The following is a 17615-nucleotide window of genomic DNA, read 5'->3' as shown; positions in this document are numbered from 1 at the left end:
AGTAATCTCATTGGTTGCCAGGGATGATATATGTATCTCCCAACAACCTGAATGGATCACATGCTCAACTGTTGAGCTCAAAGCTGGATTACAGCGCTGCGCTGACAGCAGAGAAGGGGAAAAGTAGAGAGGCACAAGTCATATTAGCCTATTGAGAACATGTACTTTTAAAGGGACACCAAACTTACCTATTATTGCAATGAAATGTAAGGTACCTTCTGATAGGAACTGCAGAGATTTTAATTTCATGTTGATGAGTTAAAATTACCTTAAAATTTGTGGTCACAATAAACATTTTTAAGAGGCTCTATCGCCAGACACAGTCCTCTATGAGGTAGTCTAAAAATATGTATTAAGCCTTATGCACTTGGCTGTATCAGTATTGCAGTCCGCAAACCACAGATCTGCAAAATATGTACAATCCACATTTTCTCACACCCATCACTAGAAATGACTATTTTTGTCCACAATACACATAAGAGTAGGACATGTTCTGTAATTTGTGGAACAACATACGGATGAGGACAGTACACAGATCATATCCTGCATGTTTTTATTTGCAAACCCATAAAAAAAATGGATCAGTGTGCTATCTGCTAAAAATGCAGAATGATCATGGATGCAAAAAGGATGGTGTGCATGAACCCTAAATGTTCCTGCAGTCAAGAATCCTTTGAACGCAGAGGAAGTAATTTGTTTTACTGCCGATTAGATGTGATGAGGCAGTTCACACTGCAGATATTTCAGTCTCATTTTTTTATTTCTACTGTTAAAGGGAACCTGTCACCAGTTTTATGGTGTCCTAACTGAGGGCAACATAAATAAGTGACTGATTCTCTTAGCAAAATGCTGGATCACTTTCTTTAATTGACCCAGTCAATCTGCCAACATCTTGTATTGAAAAGCTCCAGCTGATAATGATGAGTCATAAATATTTATGAGCTCCTGACTCTCCCCGCCCACCTGCTGCTGATTGACAGTTATTTTCCATATGAATCAGCAGCAGGTGGGCAGGGGAGTGGCTATAGCTGTTAATTAAATAAACGCTGGACTCACTGACATCACGCTGGACTCAAATCAGCTTGATTAGCATGCGGCATGTGGCATCTTTGTGTGTATATTATGAGGTAACCATCTGTCACACCAGTAAGTGAATACATCTAAGGTACTTTTTAGTAGTTAATGATTGCATATAATTAGTTAGATTATATTCAAATATCCACATGACAGGTTCCCTTAAATCTATCATGATGAATTCTAGATTTGTTGAAACTTCTTTTTCATGTATGTGCTAGAATAAAAACAAAATCAGAAATCCACATTAATATCCAATTATCTTTGATATAAAATCATCCTACCAAAGTACGGAATTTTGATGCAAGCCCCTGGGCTCTTTTGCAGGCTGGGAAGTTTTTCACAGTCAAGGAGCGTCAATAGCATTAATCCAGGTCTATAAATTCCTTTCTGTGAATTATCCTCTATTATCAGCCATTCTTTAAAGCAGTAAAGATCCTTTACTGCAAGGCAGTGTTCCCTGGAAAACAAAGCATACACTAAGAATACAAATGTTATCAATATGATGAAACATAGGAAAATAGATAGAAAAATACAAAACACAACCACAAGACATTACCAGTAACCCTCAGTAAACAATAGCTATACTTGTAGTATAAAGTGCCTTAAAAAAGTATTAATACCCCTTGAACTTTTCCACATTTTTTCATGTTACACCCACAAACTTAAATATATTTTAGTGGGATTTTAAATGATAGATCGAAACAAATTATCAAGTATGTGTGGAGTGAAAAGTGTTGCGTGCATTTATACTCAGCCCCTTGTACTCTGATACCCCTGTGTGTAATTTATTCTCAGTATAACTACAGCTGTTCTGTGAAGGTATTAGAGGTTTGTTAGAGGACATTAGTGATCAAACTGCATCATGAAAACTAAGAAACACTCCAGACAGGTCAGAGATAAAGTTGAGAAGTGTAATGCAGGGTTAGGTTAAAAAATGATATCCCGGGGGGCGGAGCCAGCGCCGGACCGTGATGGCAGCTTAGTCAGGAGCTCTCCGTCACAGATCCCATAAAGCACCAGCTTACGTTAGCTGACAGCCGGAGAGATGGTCAAGATAGGCCAATTCAAGTATGGAGACTCATCTAGCTCCAACAAAACTGCTAACCCGGGTGGAGAAATTTATAAGTTTATCCGAAAAGCAGCCGCCACAGTTGCAGCCCGGGAGCCCAAGATGGCGCTGACACCCTCGCTTAAGGTCAGTGAGCGCGCTGCGGACCTCTCTGAAGGGGAGTCGGACACCGAAGATTCTCATAAAAGAACAGCGCTCCCGATCACCCGCAGATTTCTGAAGCAAGCACTTAGTAAAGCTATGGAGCCAATAGTGACCGAATTCACGGCTCTCCGCCAGGACATGCTGCATGTCGGGGATAGAGTGGTTTCATTAGTGTCCCACCAGGTCGCGATTTTGGCGCACCAAACAGCCACAGCATCCTCCCAACAAAAGTGCCATACTCACTTAAATGACCTCCACAGTGCTATGGAGGATCAGGAAAACCGAGGACGGAGGAATAATCTCCGGCTCAGGGGGATACCCAAAACAGTCCTTGCCTCTGAAATACCAACTACTGTCATGGAGTTGTGCAAGTCCCTGCTAGGCCCGGAACATCCGATGGACATTACTATCGAACGCGCTCACAGAGCGTTGAGGCCTAAACCGAAGCCATCTGACCCCCCCAGGGATGTCATCTGCCGCTTCCTAAATTTTCAGGTCAAAGCAGCAGTGCTGGAGGCGGCCAGAAATCAAGATAACATAACGTGCGATTTTTCAGGACTTAGCTCCCTCAACATTAAGAAAACGGCGCTCCTTGAAGCCCCTGACCGATTGGCTTCGGTCCAACAAGATCCTGTATCGGTGGAACTTTCCATTTGGACTTACCTTTACCTATGAGGGTCGCCGTCTCACAATCTCCGCGTTCGCCGATTTAGCCGGAGTATTCGACCATCTACAGATTCCGCGCATGGAAATCGAGAACTGGGAGCTATATCAAGACATCCTGGAGTTACCGGAGCTTCCCGTGATCGCACCCTTTGAACACCCTCGCACTCCAAAGTCGCAGAAGGCTAAGAAATATACAGTTCACTCCATGAGGGTCCTGCACAGTGATAATTCCTTCTTCACTAAATGTTTAATTACATGCTTAGTTTGGGCTATCCCTTACCTATTCACTCCTTCTGAAACACCTCTACCCTCATGTTTCATGTCTCATCTTGCTTACTCCCCTCCATTTCCCGCTGCCCTTTCTCTCCTACTTTCTCATACTATGCCTATCCATTGCTAGGCCGTTCTTGGCATCTCTCTCGTGTCTGTCTGATATCCTCCTATGTGAGGCCTTACCCGGTGCGATGGGGATCGCAAATGGGTTGTTCAACCTTTTTTCCCCCCTTACGACCCCCACTCTATACTGTGATGACCTACTTTCAAAGGCTCACCATGCTGACAGTTTCTTTTTCTGTTTTACTTGTTGTTGTTTTTACTTTTATTTTGTTAAAGGTACATATTTCACCTTTTCTGATCATACAGAATTTGTATAGAAAGCATCTGACACCCAACCGACCCGACCCAACCGATTCTCTAGTGAGAGAGGTGCGTCTCCTGGGGGAACAGACGCGCCCCAGCAAGGTAATCCCCATCGTTTAAGATATAATGGCTGACTTATCGATTGCGTCCTATAATGTTAGGGGTTTCAACTCCCCCTCTAAGAGGAGTCAGATTTTTACATTGCTGCGCAAATCTGGGGCTAGTGTCTTGCTTCTCCAGGAGACGCACTTTAAATTCAACCATTATCCTAATCTATCTCACTCTCACTATTCTCAGTGGTATCACTGTGGTGGGAATTCATCTGTCTCCGGCGGGGTGAGCGTTGGGTTTCAGAGAAAAGTACCGTTTAAATATGCATCCCATATACAGGACCCAGAAGGGAGGTACATTTTGGTCAAGGGTAATATAGGTCCTCAGCTGTACACTATCATTAACCTCTATGCACCCAATTCGGGCCAAGCCAAATGGTTTTCCATAGTTTTCCCCATCATTGAGAGCTTTGCAGAGGGTCTGGTGATCCTGGGAGGGGATCTTAACGCTACACTAACCCCACCAATTGATTCCTCCACCCAGAGATCCGCTTTATCTGCTAGCGCACTACGTTGGATAAGGGAAGGTCTTTGGAACTTACACCTGGTAGATGTATGGCGCACATTGCATCCTAAAGCAAGGGACTATAGTTTTTACTCTCACGTGCATGGGACATATCAAAAGTTGGATTACCTATTTATTTCTAAAACTCACCTGGAACTGTGCCGAGAGGCTAAACTGGGCTCAATCCATTTATCCGACCATGCCCCCATTTTTCTTTCTGTCTCAGCCCCTACCCCAAACCCGAATAAATTTAGATGCGACTGAATGAGTCACTTTTGGGCAATAATACGGCCAAAGAAAAGATAGCTGACCTTTTGAAAGAGTACTTTACTTTGAACAATTGCCCAGAAACTTCGAACCAATCTCTATGGGACGCCCATAAACCTTATATCAGAGGCCACTTTATTAGCCTGGGTTCGTTCCTTAAAAAAGAAAGGGGAAAAAAGCTAGACGATCTATGCCAGAAAATAAAATCCCTTGAATCTCTACATAAACGTTCCCTATCAGATTCCCATTTACAGGAGCTTTCCAATCCTAGAGCAGAAATAAAATCCCTTCTACAATATTCATCAGCTAAATACTTCCTTAGTCCACAACACAAATATTTCGCCCATGGCTACAATGCATCAAAGTTCATGATGCGCAGAATAAAAAATAGGAAAGCAGCAAATTATATTCACCAAATAGATTCTCCCCAGGGCACCCCACTTTTCTCCTCCGCAGCAATAGCAACCCGTTTTAGGGAATTCTATGAATCCCTATATAATCTACCTTCCACAATTACACCAGAATCCCATTCCTCCCTAACAACCTCCTTTTTGAGTTCACTTAACCTTCCAACTCTTTCCACAGAGACCAAGCGGAAATTGGCCTCACAATTTACACTCGAAGACCTTGAATTGGCATTAAAGCAAGCACCCTCTAGTAAATGCCCAGGCCCAGACGGACTGACTGTCTCCTATTACAGAACTTTCCAACAATATGTTCTCCCCCACTTGCTTTCAGTGTGCAATTCGACTCTTCAAGGTAAACAACTTTCGAGAGACATGACAATGGCCCATATAACCAGTGTGCTAACTACAGACCCATTTCACTTCTTAACATTCACCTTAAGCTACTGGCGAAGATGTTAGCGAAACGTTTTTCTACGGTTCTCTCATCCTTGGTACATGGGGACCAGGTGGGCTTCGTCCGGGGCAGAGAGGGAAGAGACAATACATCTAGAGTCCTCAATGTTGTTTACCATTCTGCTCTCCGATCTAAACCTCTTCTCCTTCTGAGCACGGATGCGGAGAAAGAGTTCGATAGGGTAAATTGGGCCTATCTAAAGCAAGTCCTGCTGGGATTTGGCCTACCTGGTCCCTTTGTTCAAGCTATCTTCGCCATGTACTCCCAGGCTTCAGCTTCGGTCTTAGTTAATAGTGATCTATCAGAGCCCTTCCGTATCCGAAACGGCACCCGTCAAGGATGCCCTCTTTCCCCCCTTATATTTGTATTAGCCCTTGAACCTCTTTTAACACAATTAAGAATGGACCCTGCTATAAAAGGCATCTTTTTGGGGGGTCATGAACATAAATTGGCTGCATTTGCGGACGATATTATGATTATGACCACAAACCCAAAGGCCTCCCTTATAGCTATCCAAAATCATCTAGACGAATATAGTACTCTCTCCAACTTTAAAATTAAACAGCAAAAATAACTTGTCATCTGTTTTGGAATCCCACTAACAAAACAACAAAGGCTAAAAAAGGACTCAGCATTTGATTGGTCATCCCCACACCTAACTTATCTAGGAATCAAAATAAGCCCTAATGTTTCTGATCTCTTCTCCCTCAACTATGCCCCACTACTACAATCCATATCCTCTAGTATAGATAAACTGAACACCCATATAATTTCGTGGATAGGTAGGAAAAATCTTCTCATGTCCCTGATAATACCTCGCCTCACATATTTGCAACAGGTCTTACCCATACCTATACCCAACACTTACTATGAATCACTTAGAAAGATCTTCTGCAAATTTGTGTGGAATGACAAAAGTCCCAGATTGTCATATCACACCTTATCTCGCCCCAAAAAGTATGCTGGGATGTCTCTACCGGATCCTGAGTTATACGGGAAAGCGGTTCTTATTTCCAGGGCAGTTGATTGGCTCAGAAACTCCAACCCCAAACCATGGGTGTTGATGGAGCAAGAACTTCTAGGAAAACCATTTCGCTCCTTACTTATTGTTGGGTAATTCCAGTCTCATGAATATCCCTTCTTCACCTTACCCAATCATACAAGCGACACTGAAGGCGTGGAAATGGTTTCAAACTACACATTGCTCAATACCCTTTCCGTCTCCTCTCCTTTCGCTGAAAGATGTATTGGGCACTGCTCTTACCTTGGTGACTGAATGTACCCCTCGAACCCTGAAAGAATCAGCTATTCCTATTTATTCTCTGTTTGACTTGGATGGTAAAGTGCCACCCTTACTAGAGCTCCCCAAAAAATTTCCCTCACACCAACAGTGTATTTCCCCATTATCTTACATACATTCCTATCTCTCACAACATTTTCCGACCACTCGTCTGGACCGAAGCCCTTAACAACCCCATACCACCTGAAAAATAGATTTCCCAACTATTTCATAGACTGAACTCTCCCCCACTTATCACTAAACCCACCTTCATAAAGCATTGGGAACGAGATTTGGGTCAAGATTTCCCTATGTCCAAACTACCTGACATACTTCTAACTCCACATATCACGTCTCGATGTGTCCGTATACAAGAAAACGGTTACAAGTTGTTAACAAGATGGTATAAAACTCCAGACGTGATATGTCTTTTTGCTGAATCAGCGTCGGATAGATGTTGGAGGTGCTTGGATAATAGAGGATCTTTCCTGCATATTTGGTGGGACTGTCCCATTATAAAAAACTGGTGGAAGGAAATCTTTCGCCTTAGCAACCAGATTTGCCAAATCTCAGTAACAGTCTCCCCTCTAAAAGCTTTGCTTAACATATATGATTCGAATGAACCCACTGATACTCGCCTCCCCCCTTTTCTGTTCAGGCAATTGATTATAGCTGCCTGTTTGCTAGTCCCGAAACATTGGCTTTCTACTACCCTTCCTTCAATGGAACAATGGAGGCAAAAAATTGATCAATTATATTGTTTTGAGGAACTCTCTGCCTGGGAGGCTAGGAACCACCAAAAATTCGTAAAACAATGGAAGCTCTGGCGGGAATTCAGGTTCTCTCATTGACCAACATGCTCTCTCCATCTCGATTCAAGAAAGGGCTGTACTATTAATCCTTTGTACCTTTCCGTATCTTCTTGTATTTTGTATTTTGTGAAATTTCAATCTCAGGTTGTAAGATTGTACCTGTCTACAAATTTATTGTTTAGGATCTTGGAATACGTAATGGTTCTCATTTCCTTTCCTCTCCTCTCTCAGATGATATGATATCTGTACTTACTGATGAGTCGTGTCAGACGCTTTACATGTCTAATATGTACCGTATACTGTTTTCTATTTCTTGGAAATAGAAATAAAAATTGTTAAATAAAAAAATAATAATAATGATATCCCACTGATAGTACTGTTCAATCCATCATCCGAAAATGGAAGGAGCATGGCAAACTGCAAACCTACCAAGACATGGCCGTCCACCTAAACTGACAGCCCAGGCATGGAGAGCACTAATTAGAGAAGCAGCCAAGATGTCCATGGTAACTCTTGAGGAGATACAGAGATCCACAGCTCAGGTGGGAGAATCTGTCCACAGGACAACTATTAGTTAGGTACTTCACAAATCTGGCCTTTATGGAAAAGTGGCAAGAAGAAATACATTTTTGAAAGCAAGCCAGAAAAAGTCACATTTGCAGTTAGCCACAAGCCATGTAAGGGACACAACAAACATGTGGAAGAAGGCGCTCTGAACTTTTTGGTCTAAATGCAAAATACTATGTATGTATGTATGTATGTGTGTGTGTGTGTGTGTGTGTGTGTGTGTGTGTGTGGGGGGGGGGTCTAATACTGCAAATCACCATCCCCACCGTGAAACATGGTGATGGTAGCATCTTGTTGTTGTGGGGATGTAGGGGCAGGGAAGCTGGATTGAGCTAAATACTGTATAGGACAATCCTGTAGGAAAACCTGGGGCGTAGGTTCAACTTCGAGCAGGACAACAACCATAAACATGCAGCCAGAGCTACAATGGAATGGTTTAGCTCAAAGGATATCAATTTGTTAGAATGGCCCAAAGTCCAGACCTAAATCCTATTGAGAATCTGTGGCAAGACTTGAAAATTGCGGTTCACATACACTCTCTCTCCAATCTGACTGAGCTTGAGCTATTTTGCGAAGTAGAATGGGCAAAACTCTCTGCCTCTAGATGTGCAAAGCTGATAGAGACATACCCTAAAAGACTTGCAGCTGTAATTGGTTTTGTTTTATTACAAATTTAGAAAACGGTGTCTCATTTTCTTTTCACTTCACACATACTTGCTATTTGGTGTTGTTCTATTACATACAATCCCAATAAAAATACATTTAGGTTTGCAGGTGCAATGTGAAAAAATTGTGGAAAAGTTCAAGGGGTATGAATAGTTTTTTTTAAGGCACTGTAGCATAAACTGGAAAACCAGAAACTAAGTTTTGGAAACAAACATTTACTCAACAGCCAAACAAAATAACTAGATGTAGGCAGGGAAGTTCACATATAGGCAACTGCACTTGCCTTGGCCTGCCCTGCATGCTTCAATAGGTGCATCGTTTAATGACATTATCTCATCAACATAATGTGTTTTCTTAATTTGTTATGGATCCGGCTTCAGGAACTCCAAAAGTTATAGCTATATTTTAACCCCTTGTAGGACATGCAACATAACATAATGAGTCAGAAAATATTGCTTTACTATAATAAGGCTTTTCACTTCTTCTTTGTGGTTTCCATGATAAACAGAAACAACAAAACCATGCTGGATGCATTGCACGATGGACACCAGTGGTGCCCCAAAGACTACGCTGACTTATCATTGGCTTTCTTGGTTTCTGTCATTTCCATGAGAAGAATAGAGCTACATGCTGCATCCTGATGGAGCAATGAAGTGCAACAAACTTCTACTAAATACTTGAAACAAGATGGCTGTTAGAGGTGTGCCGTTCTCTGGTTTGCATACTGAACTTATGGACAACGTTCATTTGTTCTCCATTAAGGGCCTGTATTTCCACATTTACGTTATTAAGGCCTGAAAAGGGGTCTGCCTTTAAGCTTCCTTGGTGTTAAAAGGAATGAAAATATGAAGCTCAGTGTAGTTTTTAGCGTAGGCTTCATCTCTGCTTGCCATAAACATTAGCTATTTCTCTTTGGATCTTGTTAAGTGGCGTGGGATCTACTGTAAATCTGTCATGTATACAGGGAGTGCAGAATTATTAGGCAAATGAGTATTTTGACCACATCATCCTCTTTATGCATGTTGTCTTACTCCAAGCTGTATAGGCTCGAAAGCCTACTACCAATTAAGCATATTAGGTGATGTGCATCTCTGTAATGAGAAGGGGTGTGGTCTAATGACATCAACACCCTATATTAGGTGTGCATAATTATTAGGCAACTTCCTTTCCTTTGGCAAAATGGGTCAAAAGAAGGACTTGACAGGCTCAGAAAAGTCAAAAATTAGTGAGATATCTTGCAGAGGGATGCAGCACTCTTAAAATTGCAAAGCTTCTGAAGCGTGATCATCGAACAATCAAGCGTTTCATTCAAAAGAGTCAACAGGGTCGCAAGAAGCGTGTGGAAAAACCAAGGCGCAAAATAACTGCCCATGAACTGAGAAAAGTTAAGCGTGCAGCTGCCAAGATGCCACTTGCCACCAGTTTGGCCATATTTCAGAGCTGCAACATCACTGGAGTGCCCAAAAGCACAAGGTGTGCAATACTCAGAGACATGGCCAAGGTAAGAAAGGCTGAAAGACGACCACCACTGAACAAGACACACAAGCTGAAACGTCAAGACTGGGCCAAGAAATATCTCAAGACTGATTTTTCTAAGGTTTTATGGACTGATGAAATGAGAGTGAGTCTTGATGGGCCAGATGGATAGGCCCGTGGCTGGATTGGTAAAGGGCAGAGAGCTCCAGTCCGACTCAGACGCCAGCAAGGTGGAGGTGGAGTACTGGTTTGGGCTGGTATCATCAAAGGTGAGCTTGTGGGGCCTTTTCGGGTTGAGGATGGAGTCAAGCTCAACTCCCAGTCCTACTGCCAGTTTCTGGAAGACACTTTCTTCAAGCAGTGGTACAGGAAGAAGTCTGCATCCTTCAAGAAAAACATGATTTTCATGCAGGACAATGCTCCATCACACGCGTCCAAGTACTCCACAGCGTGGCTGGCAAGAAAGGGTATAAAGGAAGAAAATCTAATGACATGGCCTCCTTGTTCACCTGATCTGAACCCCATTGAGAACCTGTGGTCCATCATCAAATGTGAGATTTACAAGGAGGGAAAACAGTACACCTCTCTGAACAGTGTCTGGGAGGCTGTGGTTGCTGCTGCACGCAATGTTGATGGTGAACAGATCAAAACACTGACAGAATCCATGGATGGCAGGCCTTTGAGTGTCCTTGCAAAGAAAGGTGGCTATATTGGTCACTGATTTGTTTTTGTTTTGTTTTTGAATGTCAGAAATGTATATTTGTGAATGTTGAGATGTTATATTGGTTTCACTGGTAAAAATAAATAATTGAAATGGGTATATATTTGTTTTTTGTTAAGTTGCCTAATAATTATGCACAGTAATAGTCACCTGCACACACAGATATCCCCCTAAAATAGCTAAAACTAAAAACAAACTAAAAACTACTTCCAAAAATATTCAGCTTTGATATTAATGAGTTTTTTGGGTTCATTGAGAACATGGTTGTTGTTCAATAATAAAATTAATCCTCAAAAATACAACTTGCCTAATAATTCTGCACTCCCTGTAGATGAAAATACATTATAGCTGCTCCCCTAAGTCTCCTACTGAGGATCTACAGGTTGGAGTTTGACCTGTCGGATCCTTGGTTTTCCCAGGAGATGAACAGAGACAGCAAAGTCCTTTTACATGTGCTGAAAATTGGTGCAGTTATAGGCAAGAAGCAGGGGCGTAACTACCATAGCGGTAGACCATGCGACTGCTATGGGGCCCAGAGCAAGAGGGGGCCCAGTCTTAGTTGGGATTATCATATCTTCTACTGGAGATGAAAACTTGGTCAGGACTCTACCCTCTAAAGGAACAACTTTTAGAAAATGAGGCAGTAGAAAAATAGCCCAAGGGTCATTGAAAAGGGTTTAGGCGGAAACCCTTCTGTCTTGTGTGGGGGGCCTGGTTTGATCTTTGCTATAGGGCACTTACTTCTCTATGTACGCCACTGGCAAGTAGCATTCCGAGGAATGTGTTCTAATAGCTGCCCTAAGAAATGGTGCTGCAGATCACCCAGTGAATGAGCAGGCTCGTTCATCAGGTGAAAGCATCACTAATGAAGTCACCAAAATCCTAATTTTAGCACAGCAGATCTGCTGTCCATAAACAATGACTCTGTATGAGGATGAGTGATCACTTGTCCCCAGACAGTGGGGGTTATTGCTGCATGTAAATACAGCTTTCACCTCCTCTAACAAGCAGGCAATTGCTGGGAATGAATCGTTTGTTCTCAATAATTTGTCAGCCTATATAAAGGAGCCTATACACATTTATATATACAAACAGGTTTCTTACATGGGCCAATTGATGGAAAAAACTGCCGGTGCTTCAATCTCTCTGGTGGCCTGACACCAGAATAAAGTAAATCATCAAGTTTTACATTATAGATTGGCACTCTGGCACAATGGCAGTTCAACCATAATAAAAAATAAAAATATATAAATAAAAATATTTAATAAACTGGCATATTTGCACTATCCAGTATTCATCCATTTTATTATATGAGTCAAACCACTGCAAACTCATTAATGAAAATACACATTAATCCATTCATTAAAATAAAACATAGACAAAAATACTCATAAAAGTATAAAACAGTAACTTAGTACAGTACCACCGATTTTGTTTCCACCATAATATTATACATCACTCATATGTGTACACATATATTTCAATATTTTTGACGTTCTGTGGGGCCCTGGTGGTATGATACAAAGAGGGTTCCACAGAAAGTCATAAATATTGAAATATATGTGTACATATAATGAGTGATGAATAATATTATGGTGGAAACAAAAAGGGTGGTATCAGTCTATATTAGTGTTTTTGACTTTTTTTTTATTTTGGTCTTTGTTTTATTTTGACCAGTTGATTCACGTATATATTACCGTAATTAATGCCTTTGTAGGGGTTTGAGTCAGTTAGCAAATTGGTATATTTGTATTATCTAGTGTTCCTACATTTTTATTATATATTTTATTTTTTATTATGGCCTAACTGCTATTATGCGACAGTGCCTATATATATTATAAAACTTTGCTGTACACATTCATATTTATACATTCTTCCGGAATTATTAAAAATACTATGATGTCTTGTCCTTAAAGGGGTTTTCAAAATCTAAAAATGCCCCCAACAATGCTCGGACCCCTCTCATAAATCATACTTACCCTGCTCCTCAGCAGTTGCATCCCTGCACAGCCAACACGGCATCTCCCCGTTGTGCAGATCAAAACATCCGGCAACAGGGGGGTGCAGCCAATAGCAGGCTGCGATGCTGACCACCCTCCCTAGCCTCACGGGTGATGGCACCCATGATGATAGGGAGGCTGGTAACCATTGCGGCCTGCTGTTGGATGCACCAAACCACACCCGCCGTGCTGTCCCCCCCACCCCCCGTTGCCGGATTTTTGGTCCGTGCAACCAGGAGATGCGGCGGCAGCTAAGCAGGGACCTGGAGTGATGCAGGTGCAGGGGAGTGGGGTAAGTCATTGTGGGGGGCATTTTTAGAATTGGATAACCCCTTTAAGTTAAATGCCTTCCGATTATTGTGTATATGATATTTGTTTGTATGATACTTTTGTATGTTGCCCTTTCTATGGACAGCACAATATCCGTACAACTAGGAGCCCAGAAAGAATATAAAGTCCAGAATATTCATAAGGAGAGTGCTGCCTGTCTCCCCCTCAACTTGATTGGTGATTGACAGACTGTTGTGTATGCAGGTATACTGATGGTAGGCGAATGCTATCCTCATGAATGTCCCGGACTCATAAATTATGTTTCTAGTGTATTTGTTTCAGCAATCCAAGTTGTTAAATGTCCCAATGTTTTTTGTGCCATTTCGGCAACTAGTGGTATGGACCTGTAGCTGTAATATAATGTTTTATTATTAATTTATTTAGTTCATTCATTTACATAGCATTTTGCTGTAAAGAGATTATCACCACTCATACTGGTCCCTGTCCTCATTGGGGCTCACAATCTAAATTCCCTTATATAGGGTAGCATATTAGCTGACAAGTTCACTATAAACTGTGTTTAACGGCAAGAATATTTGCTGAAATTTGCTTTCCACTGCAGCTGCAGAATTTTCAACTCGTACACAATTTGTTACTCATAAGTATTGTGTAATTGAAAGTATTAGCATACTTTTTTTTTATGGTGTGTTAGGTAAGTCCTCTGTATTGATTTAGTTATGCACAGTACTATCTTTACTATACTGTTATTTATGAACACCACATCTCATTAAAAGCTCATGAGTAAAACAATATCTTCGAGGAATGCTGAGAAAATACCAAATGACGTCAAGACCCATGACTGGTGACCATTATTTGTCCTGGAAGGGTTTCATGGTCACTAGTGTAATACTTTCATCGCTCAATGGTGCAAAATTATTTCTCACAGTCTAGAAAACATTATGTAGATAAGGCCCACTTCACATATATCAGTTGTACGCCATAAATCGGAATATTATTTGTATATACTTGTATAAATGTAATCTATCTATCTATCTATCTATTTATCTATCTTCTATGTATTTGTTCATAAATTTACTTGTGTCATACTTGCCATTGCAGCTAGTCTAGTCGTTACAATTTTTTTTAAAGGTTAGTATTCATATCTTGGTATACTGTGCACATGGGCTTCAACCTAATAGATATACATTGTCAGTTTAAATTATACTATGTTCGGAAATAGAAAAACATAGTGCTGCCGAGGTATACAGTTGGTGTGTCCGCTGTAACCTCCACAGCACCCCACCCCCTTAACAGTGACCTCCACAGCACCACACCTTCTTAGCAGTGTCCCATGGGGGTCTGAGCTAAGGTCTGACATGGGGGTCTTATCTGAGGTCTAATGTAGGGGGTTCTATTCTGAGGTTTGATATGGGGGGGTCTGATCTGATAGTGGGTGTGATATGGGGGTCTCATCTGGGGTCTGATATGGGGGTCTGATCTGAGGTCTTATATGGGGGTCTGATTTGAGATCTGATATGGGGGACAGGTCTCAAATAGGGGTCTGATCTGAGGTTTGATTTGGGTATCTGAACTGACGTCTGATATGAGGGTCTGATCTGAAGTATGCGCTGGAGCTGTTTAGCACAAGATTTTAGCAAAAAGGCTGGGTCAATTAAGGATACCATAAAACTGGTGATGGATGGGGCCTTTACGAAAACCTTTCTAGACACCCAATTTACTTATGTGAAAAATTAGGGTCAAATGGTTCTGGCGTTTGGATGCCTACAGAGGACAGACAGACATTCATTTTTATTGCATAGATAATTTGTTATACTAATAATTCTGATGTACATATTTTTAATTATAATAATTGGTTATTGAGTGCATTTTTGGACACATTTTCTTATCAATGCATGCGCACAGGGAATAATTTATTAAGACCAATGATTTATACGCCGATCTTAATCCTTATGGGCTGGCATTGGATGCACCAAAGTTATGTAGAGGCGCAGGCCTCTACATAACTTTGCTGCTTGGTTCAGCTGGCCATGCAACATGGTTTAAACTATACCAGCTCCCTTGTTGACATAGTCTAAGACCATTTTCCACGCCATAAACTGGCATAGAACATAGTAAATGAGACCGGCCATCCGGGCATCAATCTTCCCCGCCTACGCCACTCACCGTTTTTTTCTGCCACTTTGGAAAAATTGCATGAGCAGGGAAAAGTCGCAGATTTTGCCACAAAACCCCTTTGTGGCGAAATCTGCACCTTAAATATGCTAAAAAGTGGTGTATATTTCTTAATAAATTTCTCCCATAATCTTTGATTTGTAGATTTATCTAAAGTTTGTATTATCTATGCACCCACATACAGTACAGACCAAAAGTTTGGACACACCTTCTCATTCAAAGAGTTTTCTTTATTTTCATGACTATGAAAATTGTAGATTCACACTGAAGGCATCAAAAAATGAATTAACACATGTGGAATTATATACATAACAAACAAGTGTGAAACAACTGAAAATATGTCATATTCTAGGTTCTTCAAAGTAGCCACCTTTTGCTTTGATTACTGCTTTCCACACTCTTGGCATTCTCTTGATGAGCTTCAAGAGGTAGTCACCTGAAATGGTTTTCACTTCACAGGTGTGCCCTGTCAGGTTTAATAAGTGGGATTTATTGCCTTATAAATGGGGTTGGGACCATCAGTGGCGTTGAGGAGAAGTCAGGTGGATACACAGCTGATAGTCCTACTGGATAGACTGTTAGAATTTGTATTATGGCAAGAAAAAAGCAGCTAAGTAAAGAAAAACGAGTGGCAATCATTACTTTAAGAAATGAAGGTCAGTCAGTCCGAAAAATTGGGAAAACTTTGAAAGTAAGGGCTATTTGACCATGAAGGAGAGTGATGGGGTGCTGCGCCAGATGACCTGGCCTCCACAGTCACCGGACCTGAGCCCAATCGAGATGGTTTGGGGTGAGCTAGACCGCAGAGTGAAGGCAAAAGGGCCGACAAGTGCTAAGCATCTCTGGAAACTCCTTCAAGACTGTTGGAAAACCATTTCAGGTGACTACCTCTTGAAGCTCATCAAGAGAATGCCAAGAGTGTGGAAAGCAGTAATCAAAGCAAAAGGTGGCTACTTTGAAGAACCTAGAATATGACATATTCTCAGTTGTTTCACACTTGTTTGTTATGTATATAATTCCATATGTGTTAATTCATAGTTTTGAGGCCTTCAGTGTGAATCTACAATTTTCATAGTCATGAAAATAAAGAAAACTCTTTGAATGAGAAGGTGTGTCCAAACGTTTGGTCTGTACTGTATATCTGGTTTGCCCTGTATATACTGTATGTTTTGTTATTCGGTTATGATGCTATACTGTTTGTGCGGGTGCCTTGTAATGTTACATCGCTCTACCTGTGTATCACAGATACTAAGCATTACTATCTAAATAAGATATATTGTGGTTTAAAATGTTGCTATTTATTGAAACTGGCATTAGTTAAACATAAAAAGGTGGACTGTATGATAAAACAGGCCACTGCGGAAGCTGGATGTTCTGGCTATTTGTGTGGCGTAGGGAAGGTGTTGAGCTCTAATGCCTGGACACATCACTTTATTCACCACTAATATGCTGTGGTCTCTTTTATTGTATATTTGATGCCACATTATTCTTTTATTTCTTTTCACATCGTATTTTTTATTTTTTTTATGTAGCTATACGTTAAGCATTTCGTCACTTCATGGGCACATTTTTTCCGTAATATATTATATTTCAAGTCTGGCTAAAACACTATTTAGATTGTATATCTATATGAGTTATCTTATCATGCAGGGGCGGGACTGGCCTAAGAGCTGTGGTGTGTGTACTGGCAGGCGAGACCGGAGCTTTAACTGATAACAGACTAAATTCACAACCAAGTCTGGCTGTTGTGCCTGTCATCCATTATGGTTTGGTCTAATTCCTTGGCCTGTGATGTACTGACGTCACTACTCTTATTAGGCTATGTAGTAGAAAGCCCAGGCTGGGGTCATCCTTCAGCCTGTGCACTCTGTTGCTCAGCGTAGTGGGCATGATGATATCACTGCATTACAACTGCTGCTGGGGAGAGTATGATGTGCTCCATTCATCAGGAGAAAGGGGCTAGATGAGTATTACTTGCTTTATTTATTAACACTACAGGAGCAGCAATACTGTAAAGGGGGAACTGTGGGGCCAGCACTACTGTAAAGGGGACACTAAGGGAGTATTCTACTGTTTTTGGGTATTAAGGGGGCATTCTACTTTGTGGGTTCATTAAGGGCATAATTACTGTGTGGAGGCACTTACGGGCATTCTACAGTGTGGGGCCACTAAGGGAGCATAACTACTGCGTGGGAATACTAAAGTGGCACAACTACTGTGTGGGGACACAAAGGGAGTATAACTACTGTGTGGGGGCACTAAGGAGTCATAACTAGTGTGTGGTGGCATTAAG

General features: G+C 41.4%; 1 protein-coding gene across 3 annotated transcripts in view; it reads right to left on the bottom strand.

Annotated features, from left to right (window-relative positions):
* LOC122920499 (muscle, skeletal receptor tyrosine protein kinase-like) overlaps nt 1-17615 on the bottom strand; it is a 252908-nt gene that overhangs the window by 66536 nt on the left and 168757 nt on the right. For all 3 annotated transcript variants that reach the window (XM_044270061.1, XM_044270041.1, XM_044270050.1), the window contains exon 10: nt 1359-1534. In XM_044270061.1, coding sequence (XP_044125996.1) covers nt 1359-1534 — 176 coding nt within the window. The remainder of the gene's footprint in view (nt 1-1358; nt 1535-17615) is intronic.

The sequence above is a fragment of the Bufo gargarizans genome, chromosome 1 (genome assembly GCF_014858855.1).
Source record: "Bufo gargarizans isolate SCDJY-AF-19 chromosome 1, ASM1485885v1, whole genome shotgun sequence".
Lineage (NCBI taxonomy): Eukaryota > Metazoa > Chordata > Amphibia > Anura > Bufonidae > Bufo > Bufo gargarizans.
This window is presented reverse-complemented; position numbering and strand designations above follow the sequence as displayed.